At 34.6% G+C, this 23995-nt stretch overlaps 1 protein-coding gene across 7 annotated transcripts in view; it reads left to right on the forward strand.

The window, feature by feature from the left end:
- OSBPL8 (oxysterol binding protein like 8) overlaps window positions 1-23995 on the forward strand; it is a 194408-nt gene that overhangs the window by 137206 nt on the left and 33207 nt on the right. For all 7 annotated transcript variants that reach the window (XR_010342966.1, XM_064376957.1, XM_064376958.1 and 4 more), the window contains 10 exons: window positions 1414-1491; window positions 4106-4207; window positions 6195-6398; window positions 9426-9510; window positions 11066-11237; window positions 13149-13386; window positions 13972-14156; window positions 17383-17464; window positions 17782-17880; window positions 19653-19749. Coding sequence is in view for 6 of the 7 variants with exons in the window: in XM_064376957.1 (XP_064233027.1) it covers window positions 1414-1491; window positions 4106-4207; window positions 6195-6398; window positions 9426-9510; window positions 11066-11237; window positions 13149-13386; window positions 13972-14156; window positions 17383-17464; window positions 17782-17880; window positions 19653-19749 (1342 nt within the window). In the remaining variant the exon portion in view is untranslated. The remainder of the gene's footprint in view (window positions 1-1413; window positions 1492-4105; window positions 4208-6194; window positions 6399-9425; window positions 9511-11065; window positions 11238-13148; window positions 13387-13971; window positions 14157-17382; window positions 17465-17781; window positions 17881-19652; window positions 19750-23995) is intronic.

Raw genomic sequence — 23995 nt, forward strand, 5'->3', positions numbered from 1 at the left:
AGACAGAAACCTGTTTGGCTTGAGGAATGTTATGAAATTGTTTTGGTATAACAGTATAGTCCATCATTGTTGGAGTAATTAATGTGATGTTTCAATTCCATTTCTTAAACTTTAACAAAAGTTTAGGTTGATTTCTGCCTTCTACATTGAGAATTGTTTGCATTTCCCTTCTGGTTCATCCAGTTAATACCATCACCGTAATAGCCCGTATTTCATACCAAGTAGCAGAAGTGTTTTTAAGAGAAATGAGCTGCAAGTGCCTATTTTATTTTTATTTTATTAATTCATTAGATATTTACCGAGTTCTTCCTTTTCTTTGGGTGATACACAGTGGGTATCACTGTGTGAAAAATAAACATGTTATCTGCTCTCATTAATCTAAAAATTGAGGCAGTTGTATACAAAGGTATGTATCCTTGATCATGTCTAATGATATTATGCACATCTGGCCACTCAGCATTTGAAAGCCACCATTTGGACCAAGTTCTGTATACTTTCTTGGCACTGCCTAGGAGTACTGCTAAGAACTTTAAGTCCCTTCTCCTATGTCTAACAATAGTTAAAAATAAAAATTCTGGACACTAAAGGAATATGTTTAATTTTGTTTTTCCAAAATAAGTAGAAACAGCTTTTAAGTTTTGTGCTTTTCTACTCTGGTGAACCTGTGTTCACCAGAGTTGATTGTTAATGATTGTTAGTTTCGAAAATCAACCTTCCTCAGCCTCCTTTTCATGATTTGTAAAATAGAGATAAAACCGTCTGTTGCGCCTATTTTTTAAGATTCTTGTGAATATTAGATAAAACTGTGAAATACAAACAAAGTCTGGAAAAAGATTTAAGACATCAGTAATTTAGTGAGGAATTCCTACTCACTCGATAGGTGGGAAGTAGTAGATCCTAGAAACATTGATGTTTACATATTATACAAATTAGATAGAGTGGCTTAATACTAGTTTATAACGGTGTTTGTATTTCTTCCTATTGAAGGAGGAGTAGGAACAGGGCAACATGTGCATCAGCTTGTTAGAATTTGTGTCTTTTTTCTTTTTTTATTTATTTTTTGAGTATTTTGACTGTTGAAAGATAACATTGCTTTGGCTACTTTTGTCCTAAGAATAACTAATTATATATGTTCTTAGAAATACTCTCAAAATAGAATGTAAAATCTACAAATGATCTTATTTAACTTCACATTGTAGGTTTATATACTGTATTTGTGGTTTTAACACACAGATTCATTTTTAAAGGCAAATACTATATAGGGAAAATGGTATTTGAAAATTGGCATTTGCTTAAATCATAGCAATAAATGAGAAGAATGTCACAAAAATAATTTTAACATTAATTTTCATGTGATATGTAGAAAAGCTGAAGGATTTAATTTCTCTTCTGTTCATTTCTGTATGATTTCAGTCTGAATCTAAACTTTATAATGGCTCAGAGAAGGACAGTTCAACTTCAAGCAAACTCACAAAAAAAGAATCTCTTAAGGTTAGTTTATTTCTGAAAGGTAATTTTCATTGTGCTTTTGCATGTGTGTTTGGAAGTAGGCTAGTAAGATAAATATATATGTGTGTTCCTAAAGAAAAAACATCCAGAGGTACAGACAGACAGGCGCACATAGAAATGTTAATATTTGTATGGTACACTGTGGTCAACTGATAAGGCTGATAGATGACTGTCTCAGAGCAGACTGCTTCAGGCCTCAAATGGCCACTGCAGAGGCTGAGGACTTGATATCTCTACACAGCTCTATCCAAGCGAGGTATATCATCACTGAGTTGTGGAACTCCTGATGGGAACTCTGGCACCCATTGAAATTAGAGTTTGCTAACTCCTGGGTCATGGCCTGAACTTGACCTGCATAATGTTTTAAAATTTTGACCCAACAATTAATTAAAAGTTCAGATTTCCAGTTTCTTTGAGAAATATGTAGCACTGGACTTACCTTCCTGAGTGGCCAAGAATCTGGAGCTTAAGAAACACATGCTTTCCAACTGGCTCTGGTTCCTGTCTAGTCTATTTTACCATTTGTGTTCCGTACCTGGTCCTATAAACATTTGCATTTGTATCCCATATTAAATCTGTTAGTTCAGATAGATTAATAATGACCAAAAATTTAAAATTTCGTGGCATAGAATTATTAAAATTTTACTATGTCTAGTCTGTTTATGATTAAATACAGCTTTTCTGGTGGAAGATTTTGTTACGTTGTTTAAAAATGTAATCACTGCTAGGTTATCATCATAGTTCCCCCATCCAAATTATAACAACAAAGCAATAATAAGACTGCCTTAGTCCACTGCTGCTTCCCCAAATTATCAGAATTAACTTACTGATGAAGTCAAAACTTTGATGTTTTGAATAAATTAATTTCATAGTTATGGTTTCCTAATTATGTATAACTTACATATTGTTGAGAAAGAGCGCAAAACTTCCAGTTGCAAAATGGTTGTGGAATTCTTTGTTATCTGAAAAAATTAGTAACAGAGAAGGTTTTTTTTTTTTTATCAGTGAGAGAATATATCAATAAATACTTTAGAAGCAGTGTAGGCCATTAGTTAAAAGAATAGCTTTGGGAGCTAGTCTGCCTCTGTTTGAATCCTTATTCTACAATTTACTAACTGTATGATCCTGAGTAAGTTACTCTCTCTGCCTCAGTTTTCTTGCCTGTAAAATAAGGATAATAATAATTCTACTTCACAAGGTGATTGTGATGATTAAATGAAGTAATGGCAATACAAGTAAAGTGCTTAGAACGGTGGCTGGTTCACAGAATGCCCTCAGTGTTAGCATTCTTATTATTTTAATTTGCAGTAGGAATCCTATGTAACAGTTAAAAGAATAAGAATGAGATAACATTAATACTCTTCAAAAAATGTTTATTGGGGGAACTTTTTGTGTGCTAAACACAAAATCTACATGCTTCTGTAGGTTGTTTACTTAGAAAAAGTCTGAAAAGACAAGTGTTTTCCAGAAAGTTAACAGTCATCAATTCAGAGGATTGGAATAGGATGGGATATAATAAAAATTACTTCTAGCTTTATGTTTGAAATTTTTATTGTGAGGTTGTATTAATGTATTGTGTAATTAAAAAGAGGTAAAATTGGCCAAGTGTGGTGGCTTACACCTGTAATCCCAGCTACTTGGAAGGCTGAGGCACGAGAATTGCTTTAACCCAGGAGCAGAGGTTGCAGTAAACTGAGATTATGCCACTGCACTCCAGCCTGGGTGACAGAATGAGACTGTCTCATAAAAAAGAAAAGAAAAAGAGGTAAAATTATTTAAAAGATACGTAGAACTGGATTAGTGGTCAGAAAAACTAGTTTCTAACCTTGGTTGTCTAAGACTAACTCCTACTTTAAAAAAAAGAAAACTATAGTATTTTTATTGTAAGATTCTGGAATTCTAAAGAGGTTTAGAATTTTATACTATACCCCACCATTATAGTATGAAACTCAGCCTCTTTAGAATCCTAGCATATTCGGATAAAAGATAGTGTGGTGATTCCTCAAAAACCTAAAGACAGAACTACCGTTCGACCCAGCAATGCCATTACTTGGTATATATCCAAAGGAATATAGTCATTCTGTTATAAAGACACATGCATTTGTATGCTCATTGCAGCACTATTCACAAAGCAAAGACATGGAATCAACCTAAATGCCCATCAATGAGAGACTGGATAAAAAAAATGTGGTACACCGTGGAATACTATGCAGCCATAAAAAAGAATGAGATCATGTCTTTTGCAGAGACTGGATGGAGCTGGAGGGCATTATCCTTAGCAAACTAACACAGAAACAGAAAAACAAATACTGCATGTTCTCACTTAGAAGTAGGGACAAAATGTTGAGAACACATGGACACATAGAGGGGAACAACGACACACTGGAGCCTTTCAGAGGGTGAGGGTGGGAGGAGGGAGAGAATCAGGAAAAATAACTAATGGGTACCAGGCTTAATACCTGAGTGATGAAATAATCTGTACAACAAACCCCCACGACACAGGTTTACCTATGTAACAAACCTGCATATGCACCCCTGAACTTAAATTGCTCATTTCTGTTGAGTTTTTAACTTTTCTAATATTTCTATAAAATAGGTACAAAAGAAAAATTACCGCGAAGAAAAGAAAAGAGCCACAAAGGAGCTGCTCAGTACAATCACAGATCCTTCTGTTATTGTTATGGCTGATTGGCTGAAGGTCAGTGTGTTGTGAATCATGAATTCAGATTGATGGATGTTTACCTACTGGAATGGGAAAGCCCAGAGTATACCTAAAACCTATGAGACAAAAACAACTCCTAAGATTATTGTTTTTCACTGGCAAAGGAACTATATTATTGTATTCCCAGAGGTTTTGTGTTCCCATCTGAATGAAGAGAAGGAATCTTAATGCCTCTCTTAACAGTAGCATCAATTACATACAGTATAGCATTTCTTTTAAAAAAGCTTTGTGGTTTGTGTGATATGTTGTCTACTACAATATGCCGTAAAAAATATGTTGCTTGCTATTTCAGTTATTGTTAAGTATTACTGTATACTTGATATATTATTTAAAAAGAGATGAGACAAACTTAATATAAAAGTTACTTGAAAATGATTATCAGTTGGATAAATAATATATTTTTTCAAATGAAAATTATCAATTATCAGATAGCACACATTGCTGTTTCTATACCCTATTATTTTGGCCTCTGGTTATTTTTCTTTTCTTTTCATCCTGGTCACTCTGTCTTCTTTCTTATTCTTATCTGAAAGACAGCTGGTAGGAATCCTAACTTGAAGAGTGATCTTATAGGACTCTGACTCACAGAAATTTTTAGTACCTGGCATGTACCTGAGAATCATCCTAACCCTGAAAGCTTTCCATTTTTGCCAAGAGTTACTAAGACCTCTGACCTCATAAACCTTAAAAGAACTGTCATAGGACTGCTCTCACTAAAATGAGCGTCTAGTGATAGTTCCCCTGACCATTCAGGTAATTAATCCTAAGGTCTTCAATCTTGTGCCTATAACACCTTCCAACTTGTTTTGACTCTACTTAGAAGTGTATTAGCTCAAGGTCTCACTTAGGTTTTTCAGAGTTAAAGTATTAAGTCCCCAACACATTCCCTGGCTGACTTTGTTTACCTTACCTTCCTTCTGATAATTTGTCCTTCGTGTTCTGTTGCATCTCTGTGATCCAAAATGTTATTTCAGGGGACCTGTCTTCCTTTCACATCTCTTGTCTTACCATTCTTTTACATATACACATATCTTAAGATTTTCTCTTTTCTTCATGCCTGGCTCCAAACTCCTCTTTCCTAAATGTTTCTTGTTGAGAGTTACTATGGTATGCCTATTTTGGGGGTTAGGGAATCCTGTATTATTTCATACATCTTGTAGGTACATTGAAATAGCAGATGTTTTACAGTAAATAAAAGTGCAGTTCTTATCTTTGATCTAAATATTAACATCCTTTCAATATTTTGAATTCACTGAATTGCACAGAAACAATTTAATAGATGATGGAAATAGAAATTGATAGAAAAAGTAATTTTAGACTTATTATTGACATAGCATTAAACCCTAGGATGAGGAACATTTTATGAGAGTATAGGGATTCATGTAACTTGTATTTTAAAATATCCTCCAATAAATTTATATGATATATTTTATGTAATTACTAGGAGCAGAGTAATTTAAATAACGTAATTTTAGGGGCTAGGAGGAAGTTATTTTCTCTTCCTTCCACTTACCAAATACTTAGGGAATGCCTAGTGTGTGCCAGCAGTGTTTTCTGCACTGTTGATGTGGTGAAGGGGAAAAATTGTTTTAAGCAGAATCATCATATACACACAAATAAGATTACAGCCATGATCAATGTTACAAAAAGAATCTCAGTACTAGGGAAGCATATTTTAATGGCCCCTGAACTGGTCAGGGAGATTAAGAAAATTATTCTACTTAGTACACTATTTTGAAACTGTTGGCTTGTCTCCCACTAAAATTTAAGTTTCTTAGAAATAAGAGCCATATCATTTTCATGTCTGTTTGCTGTGCTTGTCATGTAGTAGCTTTTAAACAAAATATCTATTTAAAGTGTACATGTTATGGAAATTTTAGATTAAAACATCTTATTTGCAATTTTTTGGTTTGGACCTTGTGGAATAGATCTTCATTTTTAAAATAAACTTATCTTTCTGTAGATTCGTGGTACTCTAAAGAGCTGGACCAAGTTGTGGTGTGTGTTGAAACCTGGGGTGCTACTGATCTATAAAACCCAAAAAAATGGTCAATGGGTAGGAACAGTTCTTCTGAATGCCTGTGAAATCATTGAGCGTCCATCAAAAAAGGATGGCTTTTGTTTCAAACTTTTCCATCCTTTGGAGCAATCTATTTGGGCAGTGAAGGTACGTAAGTCCTTGTTATATAGGTGAAAGGTAAAGATGGTAATCTATGAGTAGAAATCAGATAAATCAATCAAATAAGTTTAGTCCTCTGTCAGGACTTATGAATCTGTTCTGCCTTCCAGTGCATTATTCTCCATTCTGCCTCTACCCACAACAAAATGTGCAGCAAAAAGCTTTACCTTTGAGGTATAACTTTGTATATTGCATCTTTTTTTATCTCTTTTGCCCTTGGGTGTTCAATTGTACTATGTTTTTTTCAGTTTATAATTACTAACTCAGCTTTGTAACATTGTATCATATTTATTGTTGTTTGTTTGTTTGTTTTTTCCTGTGTTTTTTCTCTTTATCAAAATGGTAAGTAGGATTCCCTAGAACAGAAACTGCCATTTATTTTTGTGGTCTTTCCTTTAGTGATGTAAATGTGTGATGGGAAGCCTATAAGCTTACTTATTCTTAAATTTTTTTTTTAACTACTTACTCTTGAGAAAGAGGCAGGTTTCTTTAAAGTGAAGCATTAATGTTTTTTATAACTGAAAAGCATTACTGTGGCCGGGTGCAGTGGCTCATTCCTGTAATCCCAGCACTTCGGGAGGCCAGCGTGGGTGGATCGCTTGAGCTCAGGAGTTCAAGACCAGCCTGGGCAACATGGTGAAACCCTGTCTCTACAAAAAAATACAAAAATTAGCCAGGTAGGATGGCATGTACCTGTAGTCCCACCTGTAGTCTGCGGTGGAAGGATCACTTGAGCCTGGGAAGTGAGGAGGCTTCAGTGAACCATGAGCATGCCACTGCACTTCAGCCTGAGCAACAGAGCAAGACCCTGTTGCCAAAAAAAAAAAAAAAAGCATTATACTAACTGAATAAATGAGTCTAGTATAAGTAGTTTTGTGTGTGTATGTGTGTTTTTTTAGGCAAGGTTTTACTGTCACCTAGGCTGAACTGCAGTGGCATGATCATTGCTCACTGCAGCCTCAACCTCCCATGCTTAAGCAGTCCTCCCACCTCAGCCTCTCAAGTAGCTAGGACCTACAGGCATGTGCCACCATGCTCAGCTAATTAAAAAAAAAAAAAAAAAAAAATTGTAGAGACAGGGTCTTTCTGTGTTGCCCAGACTGGTCTTCAGTTCCTGGGCCCTCTAGCCTCAGCCTCCCAAAGTGCTGGGATTATAGATGTGAGCCACCATGCCTATCCTAGTTTAAGTTTTTACAAAATGATCATTGCTTTAGTTTCTAAGAAGGCCAGTTATCCTATAATAAAGAAATTAGGATTTCTCCTTTAGGGAAAACCACCTAATTGAGATTACTGTTAACTAAAAGTAGCTTAATCCTTTTTTTTTTTTTTTGGGTTGGGGCGTGGGTATTGCTTAATAATGCAATATATGTATACCTAGGAAAAGACTTGAACTTTTTAATCTTTATTTTAGTAGTCTGAAGTCATAGCAAGAATAAATTTGGGATTACCAAGTTAGTTCCATTCTGGGATGAGGTAATTCCTGTAGGGGAAAGAATTTAACCCCCCACAACTCTGATATTTATATATTAAGCAATTCTCAAGTGGAGAAAATGATTTTCAAAAGCTTTTTTAAAAGAATATGTGTGTGTATATATATATTCTTTATATATATATAAATATATATAAATAATATATAATATATATAAATATATATAAAAATATATATTTTTTTGAAAGATATGTGTGTATATATATATACACACACACACACATAGATGCAGTATTTTCATTTACTCTTAGGAATTGCAAGTATTAAAATGAATTTTTTAATTATATGAATGATTCTAATGTCAATTAAAATCTGTATTTTAATATCAAATTTATAATATTTAATTCTTAATATTAGAAGAAGAGAGAAAGCTATATAAATACTTTCCACAAGCAAAACCTACTTAGGATATTGTTTAAACATTTTGGAAACCAGTGTTTGTGATTAAGAAATAGTAACAGATGTAAGTTCTTTGCGTTGGGTACTCTTGAGTATTTTACATGAAATCATTTATTTAATTCTCATACCTATAAGGAAGATACAGTTTCTTCCCATTATACATATAAAGAAATTGAACCCTGTTTTTCTTAGCACGGAGCTATGATTGAAACCCAGGCAGTCTGATTCCATGTCCCACTGTATACTGGTTTAAGGAACTGGCCCAGAAATTATAAAGCTGTTTGAAAATGCAGAATATTACAGTATTTGTTAAGGGCATATTAATTTTTCTCTGTGTTTTCATTTTGAATCTACATCTTTACTTTCTGACATTGTATACTTTTTGAAAACTGTTTTGTTCTTTGACCTGATAACTTTAAGGAACCCTTACAAAACAACTTAAAAATTACGCTTTCATATCAAAATTATACTTTAAATTCAGTAGTTCTTTTCAGATTTGTGTCTACCTAAGTTTAGCATTGTTGATACTAATTAGTGTTGGTATGATATACTTCTGAAACAAATAACCCTAGCCAACAACAACAAAATTCATTTTTCTTTCATGTTTCTGGAAAAATAAAATCAGCTTATATAGTTGGTGTTTAAAAACAGGTATATGTCATGGGTTACAAAGTGGAGATGTATTTTTCCCTAGACCCAGTTAAAATTCATTTCTCTTTTTCTTTTGAATTATAATTCTATTTCCAGATGCTTTCTTTAGCCTTCTAGAAATTTAGTATTTCTTATCTCATTAGTTATGTCCATGGGATAGACATTGTTAAGTTAAAATTTAGTTTAATATGGTAAACTTTAGGTTCTCTTTAATATGTGAATAGTATGTACAGATAATAGTTAAGTGATAACTGTCATTTGTTTAGTTTTCTGCTAAGGATGTACATTTGTTAGAAAAGAAAATTGTTCTTAATACTTAACATTTGCATTCTCAAGAATGATGAAATTAGAACTTGTTTGCTTTTAAACTATAATCCATACCTGATTTAGATTATTACAGATAATACTGAATAGTATAAAGTTGAGATCTCATAATACTTCTCTATTCCATTTATTTTGTTTATTTTGTTATTAAGGGTCCAAAAGGTGAAGCAGTTGGATCCATTACTCAGCCCTTACCTAGCAGTTATTTGATCATCCGAGCTACTTCAGAATCAGATGGTAAATATAGTTTTTGATGGATTGGGTTTTGGTCTTCATTTTTAAGGAGTTTTTTAATGCTACTTTGCATTATTCTGGTTAAATATGTTGTTGATATAGCATTTGCAGCAGAAGCATGGTAATCATAAATTGCTTGGAATACTAAATATATGAGTAACTCGATAGACAAATAGGGAAATCTGTTAGGAAGGAAGCTTGTATTATTTACTGATGAGTTAGCAGTTCAGAGTTTTTTTCTTCATGCTCCATGGACATATTAACACCTTTTACTTGTTAGTGGTCTTTATGGTAACTCATTAAGTTTTATCATTTTAGAGATATATTTAATACTTTTTATATTTTATTACTAAATGTTATCATTTATGAGACATATACACTGTTTTGGATTTTTTTTACATAAGACATTTAAGTACAATCTTTTTTATTCCTCCTTTTATACTTAATTCATGAAGCCTATATGGGGAGAGAAAAACTTACATGATACCAAGGTAACTTTAAAATCTTAATAATGGATTTCATCCTCACTTTCATACTTTAGTGATTCATAGTTTAAACAAGTTTGGTGTAGGGAATCTTGTAACCTTCCAAAGTTTACTTTTATCAGATGATTTTTTGTTTTTTTTAGACGGAGTCTCGCTCTGTCACCAGGCTGGATTGCAGTGTGCAGTCTCAGCTCACTGCAACCTCCGACTCCTTGGTTCAAGTGATTCTCCTGCCTCAGCCTCCCAAATAGCTGGAATTGCAGGCACGCACCACCACACCCAGCTAATTTTTGTATTTTTAGTAGTGGCGGGGTTTCACCATGTTGACCAGGATGGTCTCAGTCTCCTGACCTTGTGATCTGCCCACCTCAGCCTCGCAAAGTGCTGAGATTGCAGGTGTGGGCCACCGCACCTACCCTCAGATGATTTTTTGAAATTAAAATATAAGTATGAGCTTTCAATGTGAAAAATGCTTTACTTGGCTGATATTCCCAGCAAATCTTTAAGTGATATATGTGAAAATTAAGAGCACCAAACAAATATAAAGTTTTCTGCTAATACACTTTTAAATTTTAATTAAAAAAAAAAAACAATGTTTCTCTTAACTAAATATGGCAGTTAATGGTACCCTTATATAGACATTTTCCTGACTTAAAAATTTTTATACATATATTAGAATGGATGTTAATCTTGAGGATAGACTTCCTGTTAACAAAGATAGTTTATTTATAGTAGAACCATAAATCCTCCAGTATATTTTATGTACCTTGCTTGTTATCTTCAAATTATACTGCATGTTAATGTTCTAAGATTTGAAAAATAAGATATGCTTATTTTAGATTGAGTATACTTTCTAATGCATACTGTATACTATTCATTTATCAGTGGTTTCTAGCTGCTTTCTATGTGAAAAGCCTTTGAAAAACTGAAAGATTTCATTAAGAATGTTATGTTCAGATTTACTTTAACATTGTATGTTTCCTCAGAGAAATAGTGGTGACTGGGTAAGTTAAGATGCATGATAGTTTCATGGTTTTAAAAATTATATTGCTTATGAATCTGTGTTCTTGTAGGAAGGTGCTGGATGGATGCTTTGGAGTTGGCTTTGAAATGTTCTAGTCTTCTTAAACGTACAATGATCAGGGAAGGAAAGGAACATGACCTGAGCATTTCATCAGATAACACACATGTGACTTTGTATGGCTTATTACGTGCTAACAATCTCCACAGTGGGGACAACTTCCAGTAAGTAGATATTGCCACTGATTTGGTAATGGTTTCAGAGACGATGCTGTTCAGAAAATTAGTTGGCAGGCCTAGAATTTTAGTAATATATCTAGGACTGAAATTTGCGTATCTTCTCCTTATATGGCCTAAGGCCTGGTTTAAAATTTGTTCAGCTGCTATAATCAGGTATAGAAATGTATTTCCCTGATTCCAGCCAATGTGATTTACTTTATCGTTTCCAAATATAGCCATGCTAATTATTCACCTTGTCTGTGCATGTTGTCCCTTCCATTTAGAATTTCTCTCTACTTCTCCTTGCTCTTTTCTCCTGTCTGTATATTCTTCAAGATCAGTCTCGAGTATTACATCATATATGAAGCCTTTCCTACCTCATAACTGTAAGACATTAGCTGTCTTTCTTTTTTGGTAACGGCACTGGACTTATTTTACCTGGTATTTGTGAAATTTGTTTATATCCTATTTGGAATTGGTACTGTATCCTATTTGTGGTTTTATTCCCTGAAGCTTCAGGGAATAAATAGTTCCTGGAAAAACTATTTCTCCAGGGAAACTGGGCAGCGGTGCAAAGACTTTGTTGAGATTCAGGTCTTCTTCTTGCTTTGCAGGAAAAACATTAGACTTTCCTATTTCCTCCCTTTCCCCACCCCTCAGCTTCTGCTCTGTAGCCACTTTTATCAGCACTGAGGTTGCTCTTCTCACAGTTAGGCTGCTATTCTCTTCTCCATGTAGCCCGATTCAGACATTTCTTCCTTATCCTTTTGCCTTTTTCTTTTTCTTTTTTTCTCTGTATTACTTTTTTAAATTTTTTAGAGCCAAGGTCTCACTCACTCTGTTGCCCAGGCTGCAGTTCAGTGGCACAATCATAGCTCACTGTAACCTGGAACTCCTGGGCTCAATCGATCTTCCAGTCTCGGCCTCCCCAGTAGCTAGAACTACAGGCCTGTATTACCACACTCGGCTAATTTATTTATTTATTTATTTTTTGTAGAGACATAGTCTCACTAAGTTGCCCAGACTTTTCCCCCCAGCCCCCACTCTCTTTAAAACCTCCATTACCTGATCTTTTATATTATTTCTTTGCAGACCTACTATCTGGAGCTTTATCGTAATCCCAAGTACCTGGTGCCTAAATGAGATAGGATGGAATGGGGTGGGCTACTGATTGAGGAATGGGTATTTGTTGGAACCTCTTTCTAACACTTCCCCCTTCTGTACAGATTATTTACCCTAATCTCTTTCAGAGAGAATAGGGTAGATTTAGCAAAACTTAATTGATTTTAGTCTGTGGGTTCATTTCCTTCAGCTGAAATTTTCATTTTTAATTGTCTCTGGATTTTTTCCCAGGATTAAACTTTTCAGATGAATAGAATTTAATATAATTGCTTACCATTTGCCATTTTCATATCTTATTCTTGAACTCATGTGAGGTGACTCTGGAAACCTTTACAGGTGGAAAGTCATAATTTGTTTGAGTTCAGCTGAGATCTGATTATCTAGACTTGTATTTTTTCTTTATACCATAAGTGACAGTGAGATTGATGCAAGTGATACTGTTTGAAAAACTAATTAGAAACAAAATTCTAGCAAGAAGTAGTCTAAAATTTTGGTTTTGGAAGATTTTAGCCTCAAGTGGTAGAGAGGCAAAGAGCTCAGAGTTTCATCTTTTCACATTTACCCAAATTCTTAACTTTTCTGTGCCTCTGTTTACTAATCTGTAAAATGAGAATAATAATATTACCTATCTTACAGGGTTATTTTGAAGATTTGGTGAATTAACACTATTTACAACACTTAGAACACTGTCTGGCACATAGTAAATTATCAATAAATGTTGTATATAATTATTATTTATCAATTGAGCATTCTCAATATCCTTTATTCTTCTTCCTGAAACTTCTTTCCTTTAAGGTTAAATGATAGTGAAATTGAACGACAGCATTTTAAGGACCAAGATATGTATTCTGATAAATCTGATAAAGAAAATGATCAAGAACATGATGAATCTGACAATGAGGTGATGGGGAAAAGTGAAGAAAGTGACACAGATACATCAGAAAGACAAGATGACTCATATATAGAACCTGAGCCTGTTGAGCCTTTAAAGGAGACTACCTACACTGAACAGAGCCATGAAGAACTTGGGGAGGTAAAAGTCTGTTATTTTCAGAGATTCTGGATTTTCATATTCTTGGAAGTTTTCAAATTAAATTGAAGATATTATTTGCTTGATCTATTGCCTATTTTTTGTGATAGAATATGATACATATTTTTAAAGTTGCATACATAAGAAATATATTAGGATTTATAAACAAATACTCACATAAATACTAATGTATTCTATTAAATTTAAAGTTTACATTTTCTTCAAGCTTGCTTCTAAAGTAGAGTATTGCTTGATGTCATTGCCAGGTGCAAAGTAAGTTGCAAGGAAACACTAGTTTATGACTTTGTTATTGCCACTGTATCATAGAAGTAAATGTAGTGTAAAATAATAGGCTATAATATTTTTGTAGTAAATTTCTTACATATATTGTTCACTTTGGTGTCTTTTTCAGCTACCCTTTTTACCTAAGTTTTATAGCTATAGATTTTATTTATAAACTTTTGTTTCCACATTTAAAGAATGCTTGGAGTAGTCCTGAAAAGAATTCATATTTTCAACATTAGCTGGCTTGTTTACATATTGTTGAAATAAATATAATGTTTTGGTGATTTTCATTAATTGATAAAGGCAGGTGAGGCTTCTCAAACAGAAACTGTGTCTGAAGAAAACAAAAGCCTTATCTGGACATTATTGAAACAAGTCCGTCCTGGCATGGACTTATCCAAGGTGGTTCTGCCTACATTTATTTTGGAACCCCGTTCTTTCCTGGATAAACTTTCAGATTACTACTATCATGCAGATTTCCTATCTGAGTAAGTAGATTCTTATTTCTTAAAATAGACAATACTTCATAATTTTAGAAATTCTGAAGAGTGCTATTTTCAATTATTGTTCCTTTCCAAAATCAGGCTCTAATGAGACATCACTCTCTTCTCTACCACTTCTATGGTTGACTCTTAGTAAGAAGCATATTTAATAATTTGCTATAATAATGCTATTTATTAAAGTTAAATTGAGATACCATAAGCTTGAGGAAAACAAGAATTCTACCCTTTACTGAGTAATACTGCTGTTATAGGCTCCTTAACCTCAGTTCACTAACCTAACACAGCGAGATATGATTGGCAATATTTGTTCTTCTCTGTGAAAGCCCTTGTTCAGTCCCATCCTGGGGCTTCTATTTTTGCTCATACTTAATCTGTCTGCATGCTTGTGAGCTTACCAGAACTAGAATGACCTGCCAGTTGCTAGCTTTTGGAACAAATCTGTATTTTCTTTGCTTTTCTTCTGAAGCTGCCAGCTGATCCTGGGTGTAATTCTGAAGAAGGCACAGCTAATGGAGGCAGAGGAGGAGCTGTCCACCTCTGTCCCAGCAATTTCTTGGAAAACCAGTAAACTTTGGAAGGAACAGCAACTTTGTGTCCATGCTTCCAATTCTTACCTGCTGCCCCCATTTCAGCAATAATGGTGTTTCAAGGCACTGTGCTTTCTGTGCCACTGACATCTAGCCCTGTGACCTGATTTTTAGAATCTTTATAGAGACTTATTTTCAGTTTCTGTCTATAAATTGTATGAGTGAATATTGAAAATACGTAATAAGCTGAATCAAAAGATAATTGATAAACTGGGAAATTTTTGCAAATTTCATCATAGGCAAAATGTTACCCTCCCTAAAATAAAAAGCTTTTAAAAATTGAATGAAAATTATTAACAACCTGTTAAAAAAGAGGGTGGAAGAAATGGCAGGGCAGTTCAAAAATTAAAAAATAGAAACAGTCCTCAAACATGTAAAAACCTCATGCAAAATAAGGAAAATATACATTTGAATTATGTAAGATATTGTTTATCCATCACATTGACAAGAAGTCAAAAGCTTTTATATCCTAGTTCTGTGTAATATCTTCTGCGCTTTCTTTTATCTGTCTAAAATTTCACTTCTCTCAGAATGTAAGGCAGATTCCTTTGAATCACAAGATCTTCTTGAGAGATGTCCCTTGTCCCAAATAGAAAGATTATACTTTTCTGGCATTACACACTGTTGCCAAGGTTCTGTTGGCAACCAGGCACTATCATACACCACCATGGGCAGTGCAAACTAGCACAGGACCCTGAAGATAATCTGACAGTATTTACCAAAATTATACATGCATTCATCATTTGCTCCACTAATCTCACTTCTGCGAATAACTCCTGCAGATATAATGCCACATATACATAAGATTGTTGCAGAAGGGCTTGTAATAATAAAACATTAGCTGTAACTCCAGTGTCCAGCATAGTGTACTGGTTAAATAATGTATGACAACATCCACACCTATAAGAAAGAGTTCCATAAACTGATCTGGAGGGACCTCCAAAATTGTGTATGAAAAAAGCAAGGTATATAGAAGAGTATGTATAGTTTGCAACCCTTTTTTTCAAGAAAAAATAGGACTGTTTGTTTATATATGCTTGTTTATGCCTAATACTTAAAAGGAAGCTTTTTTAAAAAGTTACCTGTAGAAGGTAAGTGGGAACAGTGTAGAGAGATGAGGCAGTAACAAGACATGTGTACTTCTTTATATGCTTTGACTTTTGAACTATATGTTTAATTTTAAAATGAAATTGCCTAGTAAGAGAATTTAAACCAAAATGGGAAGAGAGCAACAAGAGGGTTGTTACTCCAAAAAACCTCAAGCTTTCAACTTTGCTCAATTGTCAATAAGCCTAGGTTTATGTTCTTCTGTCTCATCTTAAAAATTCACAACATTGGGTCGGGCATGGTGGCTCACTCCTGTAATCCCAGCACTTTGGGAGGCCGAGGCAGGTGGATCACGAGGTCAAGAGATCGAGACCATCCTGGTCAACATGGTGAAACCCCGTCTCTACTAAAAATACAAAAAATTAGCTGGGCATGGTGGTGCGTGCCTGTAATCCCAGCTACTCGGGAGGCTGAGGCAGAAGAATTGCCTGAACCCAGGAGGCGGAGGTTGCGGTGAGCCGAGATCGCGCCATTGCACTCCAGCCTGGGTAACAAGAGCGAAACTCCGTCTCAAAAAAAAAAAAAAAAAATTTCACAACATTGGACTGTCAGATATGCATGTGAAACATAAATGCCTTTTTGTAAACAAGGCCATAGCAGCTACATTACAAACAGAAAACAATAATAAAAAACAACTTCTCAGTAAAATGTACTTCAGACATACACAATCAGGTTTTTGCAATGTTTGTAACAATAGCAGAATTGTATGGGGGTGCAGCTGAGTCATGGCTCCTACAAATTTCATCTTTAAAATGAAAATTAGTCTTTGATTATCCATTATTCTGGTTGAGTTCGTTAACTCTGGAAAATCAGTTGATAGCACATAAGAGCTGTTCGAAGGATAAAAATAGGTTAGAACCTTCTGGATTGATTTAGTTATTTTAACTCTGCTTCATATTTGTAATTTGAAACTTCTGTGTTTTGTACTAAGAACTGCAAACCCATAAAATCCTATATTAGGAAGGTACTTCCTATGTCCTCCCTCTGTCCGTGTACTATTACACCCACCAGTTATCACTGATCTCCTCTAACATCAACAACTGAGAATGGACTCAACCAAGTAAACATTTGTCCTTCACTGACATATGAGGCTGAAGACCTCTAACAAAATTGTTAATGAGGCTGCTTGGCCACTGCCTGTCATTGTGAATGCTAGAAATCACACAGTGCATGAATCCAAAATCCATGTTTATTTTTTTCAGTGACAATTTTCACAGAGTCCGTAATATCTCAGGTTCTGCAGAACCCCAATTCAGAAACCTTGGTTTGGAGAGTTTCCAAAAACTTCTTTAGCAAAGACCTGGACAATGTATCAAATAATAGGAAAATGGGGGAAAATGTGACCAGGTTAAGAAAAACAGAAATTTATTTACATGGTTGAAAATTGATTACATGGTTGTTTTAAAATATGAATTATGTTTTCCAATCCTATTTCATACTCAGTTATTGGTTAATAAATGTGAGAGAGAATTTATGATATATTTTGTAAAATTTTTGTTTACCGTTTTGTGTTTTAGGGCTGCTCTTGAAGAAAACCCTTATTTCCGTTTGAAGAAAGTAGTGAAATGGTATTTATCGGGATTTTATAAAAAGCCAAAGGTAATGTTTGTTTATATTTTACTGTCTTTAGTGTTTTATGAGTACTTTATATTGTATGTAATCTGTAGATTATTTATTAACAATTACATGACTGGACTGCTTTGACGTAGCAAAATTGCAAAATACCTGATCATTTAGACCTGTATTATGATTGAAGTCATTTAATTTTATTTAATGTAAATTTTATTTACTTTGAAATTTTATAAGGATGGTTCCCAGATGGTACAGTTAAACCCATTTTGACTAATTTAAACTATTTCAAATCCTTTGTATTTGTAATTTGAAACTGCATTTTTTTTTTTTTTTTTTTTTACTAGGGACTGAAGAAACCTTATAATCCTATACTTGGTGAGACTTTCCGTTGTTTATGGATTCATCCCAGAACAAACAGCAAAACTTTTTATATTGCTGAACAGGTATTAGAAATGCATGTATGGAAACAAAATTCATCTGGAAGTTACTGGAATATTTTTATAGAAAATATTTACTCAGTAAACTCACTGTTATTTAGCCTTTCTTATTTGTGAACATTTGGTAAACACAACATTTTAGTATTAAATACTATTAAAACTCTATAAAATACCATACTCATAGGTATTATTATTACAGTCATGAAATCCTTTGACCAAAAATGAATCTTTATTTTTCCTTTGCTATACCCTCTGTCCTTTTTTTAATTTTTTTTGCTGAGCTCATATTTTCAAAACAACTTTTGATCATGTACAAAATTATTCAGTGGTCTGGCATTCAAAGTCCTCTATATCTTTCCAAATTTATCTCAAATTAATACCTTTCTTAGTTCTCCACGATAGTCAGATCTGTGCAGTTCATGACAGGGTAACCTGATCTAGCACTTTCTTGCCTCATTTTTAAATTTAATTCTCCCACTCCAGTATTTCTTCTTAGCTATTCTTTATCTAAACAAACCCTGGCCCGCTTATCCTTCATGATCCAAATGACTACAGCTCCCAGTGATTTTTTTCCTTCTCAAACTTCTGTATTATTTTTGTGATTATCCATTAAGCTGTTATTTTAACATTTATATCATTTACCTTTTTACAGAATATTTATTTTCCTAATTGAATTGTTAGCTTCTTTAATTCCCTCTGCTCCCCGATGATACCTCACTTTTTGTTATATACAGACAGAAAATACTTTAGTTTTTAAACTTTCATTAATTTGAACTCATGTACATCTGTAATCATGATTTTCAGCCTTCTCTGTCTGCATAAACCTGAGAAATATGACATTTTCTTTCAATAACAGTGGCCTCTTATTATGGTAATTCTCACTTTGAGTATAAGGAGAATGAGAAGACCATGTGTTCTTTGAAAAATCTTCTTCACCTAGAGATTTTGATAACCCCTTCAGGTCAAAACAATTTGTCTATATTAATTTTTTTAAAGTCAGTGATTATACCACCTTGCATTTAATTCTTCATGAAATTAAGAAGCTTGAGATGCTGATTTTAGTTTGTCTCATGTAAGAGAACATAAAATGTAAATATATTATTGAAAGCATTAGATTATTAAATAATACGTTGTTTTGTTTTGTTTTCCTGCAGTCATTCAGTAATCCATATGAAGAGTAATCACTGTATTAGTTATCCATTGCTGTCTAACAAATTACTGCCAAAACTGAATGGGTTAAAGCAGTATTTATTATGTCATATGATGAGGTTCAGGAATCTGAGAGCTGCTTAGATGATTCCAGCTCAGGGTTTCTAATGAGCTTGCAGTCTAACTGTCAGCCAGCTTTGCAGTCATCTACAGGCTTGACTGGGCTAGAAGATTCATGTCCAGGTTCATCACATGGCTGTTGACAAAAGAACTCAGTTCCTTCCCATATAAGCCTCTCTATAGGGTTTTTCACAATCTCAAAGCTGGCTTTTTAGAATTAATGATTGAGAGAGAGGCAGACAGACAGTCCCCAACATGGAAGGTACTTAGTAACCTAATCTCAGAAATTACGTAGTATCACTTCCATACAAACCAACTTCAGTACAATAATAGGGGCCTATGTGAATACCAGGAGGGTATGTCTCATTAGGAGACAGGAGACTGGTTATTATAACCATCAGTATTTAATTTTACTACTTACCAAATGTTTTCTCTTACTTGAACTTTTGATAATGGCACAGTAATATGCTTATCTTTTTATATTTCATGTTTTTTCTTGTGTTTGATAGGTGTCCCATCATCCACCAATATCTGCCTTTTATGTTAGTAATCGAAAAGATGGATTTTGCCTTAGCGGTAGTATCCTGGCTAAGTCCAAGTTTTATGGTGAGTTTTCCCCTGTCCCAACCTTTACTCTCTCCTAGGAGGTATTATTTTCTGGTGAGCTTTTATGTAGGTGGTGTCATGGGCTATTTTCAGCAAGGAATTTGTCATTTTAAGTATCACCTTTTTTTGAATAATAGCCTTTTTCTGCCCACTCATGAATGAAGGTCTATGAATAAATGGTTTTTTTATTCATCACATATGTGTAAATTCATCACAGGCATAACTTATGAAAAGACAGAATGCCCATTTTAGCCCTTGAGTGCATAAAGTGTTTCTTTTGCCTTTAGTCTGGCCAGTTTTTTGTGTTTCATCTCAGTGTATCTGAGGGATCAATCTTTCTATTTTAGTCTTTGAACAGAGAGGAAGAATTCAAGTATGGTTAGGAGACCTGGTCCAGGGACAATCAGTAAATATACTTAACCCTGGACTAAATAACGTTACCATAAAATCTGTTTGCAGGTACAAGGGGAAGTAGAGAAATGGTTATAGTAGGAAACCTTAATACAAAAACCTTGACAGTTCAAACAAATCGTGGCCAAAGCTATATACCAATAAAACATAAATAACCTTTAAATGCTTTTACATAGTTTTAAAAAAATATTTAAATGAAGAAGAACAGTTAAATTTCAACCAAAGAATTACAAACTTGAGCAAAATAAAAATATTATGTACTGGTCAACATGGTGAAACCCTGTCTCTACTAAAAATACAAAAAATTAGCTGGGCATGGTGGCGCGTGCCTGTAATCCCAGCTACTCAGGAGGCTGAGGCAGGAGAATTGCCTGAACCCAGGAGGCGGAGCTTGCGGTGAGCCGAGATCGCACCATTGCACTCCAGCCTGGGTAACAAGAGTGAAACTCTGTCTAAAAAAAAAAAAAAGATAAAAAAGGAAAAATAAAATATGTAAACAGAAATCCAACATCTGATTACCTGAGTGTGTGGTGAGCCATAGATAAGTCGGCGGCAGAGGTATCTAAGAGACTTTGTGATCAGGAACGTGGTTTGTGTTGTTATGTTTCTTCAAGGTGTCTTTTATTTCTCTTGATGTTCATTTTGGTTTGGTTTTTGTCGTTGTTGTTTTAATCCTGTTTGTTTAAGAGGGTGATTGCTTGTTTTTTTTTTTTCCTTAAGTTTGTATATATTTCACATTTTATATATTTCTTCCCTATTTCACCTTTCATCCCTCCATTCTTCTACCCTGACTATAGTATAAATGGCTTTTGTGAGTGTGTGTTCTACCCTTACAGAAATTTTTTATTGAGTATGAGGTGCATGGCTCACTTTCTGGGATTGCTTTATCAGTGGACCTTTTTATTTCTGTGTTATAGTACAATTTACATACATCAGAGCAATCTGTTACTTTATAATTTGAAAGAATGTATTAAATCCAGAATGAATTTAAGATTTCAGAATTGGTAAACATATGGGTAAATTCAAAGACATTTTTTCTTATTTTTTTCCTTTTTTAATACCTGTAACCATTCAAAACAGAAATGTCAGCATTATCTTGTGAGTTTTATAACATATGCAGGTTTAATACATGTAACTATAGTACAAAAGCCTGGAAGAGAATGGACCTAGAAGCAGCAAAATTTTCTATTCTGTACTAAGTGGTAAAAGATTACTGTGAGTGAGTGCAGTGGCACAATCTCGGCTCACTGCAACCTCTGCCTCCCTGGTTCAAGCGATTCTTCTGCCTCAGCCTGCCGAGTAGCTGGGATTACAGGTGCCCACCATCACACCCAGCTAATTTTTGTATTTTTAGTAGAGACAAGGTTTCACCGTGTTGGTCAGGCTGGTCTTGAACTCTTGACCTTAAGAGATCCACCTGCCTTAGCCTCCCAAAGTGCTGGGATTACAGGCATGAGCCACTGTGCCCGGCTGACTGTGACATTTTAAAGATAAATATTGTAATCCCTAAAGCAGTGGTCCTCAATTTGAAACAACTTTTCTCCCCAGGAGACATTGGCAATGTCTGAAGACATTTTTGGTTCTCACAGTTGTGAGATCCAGTAGATAGATGCCAGGAATGCTGCTAAACATTATTTAAATAATTTATAAAAGAAACAGGAAAGCCTAATCAAGGAACAAAAATCAGAGGGGACAGATAGAAAACACATAGCAAAATGATAGACCAAAACCCAATAATATGATTATATCTGTCTTAATGGCCCAGTGATTATCATATTGAATAAACGAGCAAGGACCAACATACCTTAAATGTAGACACACAAATAGGTTGAAAGTAAATAGAAAGTAGGCTGGGCATGGTGGCTCAGGCCTGTAATCCCAGCACTTTGGGAGACCAAGGTAGGTGGATCATCTGAGGTCAGGATTTGGATACCAGCCCAGCCAAAATGGCAAAACCCTGTCTCTACTAAAAATACAAAAATTAGCTGGGCATGGTGGCATACATCTGTAATCCCAGGTACTCGGGGGGCTAAGGCAGGAGAATCGCCTTTGCAGTGAGCTGAGGTCAGACCACTGCACTCCAGCCTGGGCAACAAGAGCAATACTCTGTCTCAAAAAAGAAAAAATAAACAAGAAAGTAAATGGAAAGTAAAAGTTAAAAGCTAAACTATGCAAGTATTAAGTACAAGTAGGATTGAGTGACTATATTAATAAAGTAGGTTTCAAGACAAAAACTGTTAGTAGAGATAAAGAACATTTCATAATGAAATAAAGAGGTTAAGTACATCAGGATAACATAATAATCATAACTGCCTATGTACCTAATCACAGAACTTCAAAATTTATGAAGCAAAAATAGACATAATTAAGAGACAGCAATTTGAAATGGGCAAATTTCTTAAGAGACACAAATTACCACAGCTGACCCGAGAATAGGTGTAAAATTGTAAAATAGCCTTACATCAGATAAATTGATTTAGTAATTTAAAATCTTTCTTTGAGGATATACTCCAGGCCCAGATGCCTTGAGTTCTTCTAAATATTTAAGGAAGAAATACCAGTTCTACACAATTTTTGGCAGAAAACAGAAGAGGAAAAAACACCAGATCATTTTATGAGGCCAGGATTATCCTGATCCCCAAACCAGAGATTACAAGAAAATAAACTACAGATCAGTATCCTTTATGAATATACATGCAAAAATTCTTAACCAGTAACAAATCAACATGTAGGAAGGATATTATATGGACATATACATATAAATAAAAGCATGATCAGTATATTAGAAGAATAATATAGCATGATGAAATGGAGTTTATCTGAGGAAAACAAGGTTGGTTTGTCATCTGATGAACAATGTAATTTACCATATTAATAGAATAACAGAAGGAAAGTATGATTTCAATACCTATGGAGAAATGATTGACAGAATTCAATACATATTTATTTCTTAGTCCTCAAGAAACTAGGACTAGATTAAAGGCATCTATGAAAAATATATAGCCAACTTCATATATATTTTTTTTTAATTGCATTTTAGGTTTTGGGGTACATGTGAAAAACATGCAAGGTTGTTGCATAGGTGCATACGTGGCACTGTGATTTGCTGCCTTCCTCCCCTTCACCTATATCTGGCATTTCTCCCCATGCCATCCCTCCCCAACTCCCCACCCCTGCACTGTCCCCCCTACTCCTCCCCAACAGACCCCAGTGTATAGTGATCCCCTCCTTGTGTCCATGTGTTCTCGTTGTTCAACACCCACCTATGAGTGAGAACATGTGTTTGATTTTGTGTTCTTGTGTCAGTTTGCTGAGAATGATGGTTTCCAGGTTTATCCATGTCCCTACAAAGGACGCGAACTCATTGTTTTTGATGGCTGCATAGTGTTCCATGGTGTATATGTGCCACATTTTTCCTGTCCAGTCTATCATCGATGGGCATTTGGGTTGGTTCCAGGTCTTTGCTATTGTAAACTGTGCTGCAATGAACATTCGTGTGCATGTGTCCTTATAGTAGAACGATGTATGATCCTTTGGATATATACCCAGTAATGGGATTGCTGGGTCAAATGGAATTTCTATTTCTAGGTCCTTGAGGAATCGCCACACTGTCTTCCACAATGGTTGAACTAATTTACATTCCCACCAACAGTGTAAAAGTGTTCCTATCTCTCCACATCCTCTCCAGCATCTGTTGTCTCCAGATTTTTTAATGATTGCCATTCTAACTGGTGTGAGATGGTATCTCAATGTAGTTTTCATTTGCATTTCTCTAATGACCAGTGATGATGAGCATTTTTTCATATGCTTGTTGGCCTCGTGTATGTCTTCTTTT

The sequence above is a fragment of the Aotus nancymaae genome, unplaced genomic scaffold (genome assembly GCF_030222135.1).
Source record: "Aotus nancymaae isolate 86718 unplaced genomic scaffold, 86718_ANA_hifiasm-v0.15.2.pri h1tg000016l, whole genome shotgun sequence".
Classification (NCBI taxonomy): domain Eukaryota; kingdom Metazoa; phylum Chordata; class Mammalia; order Primates; family Aotidae; genus Aotus; species Aotus nancymaae.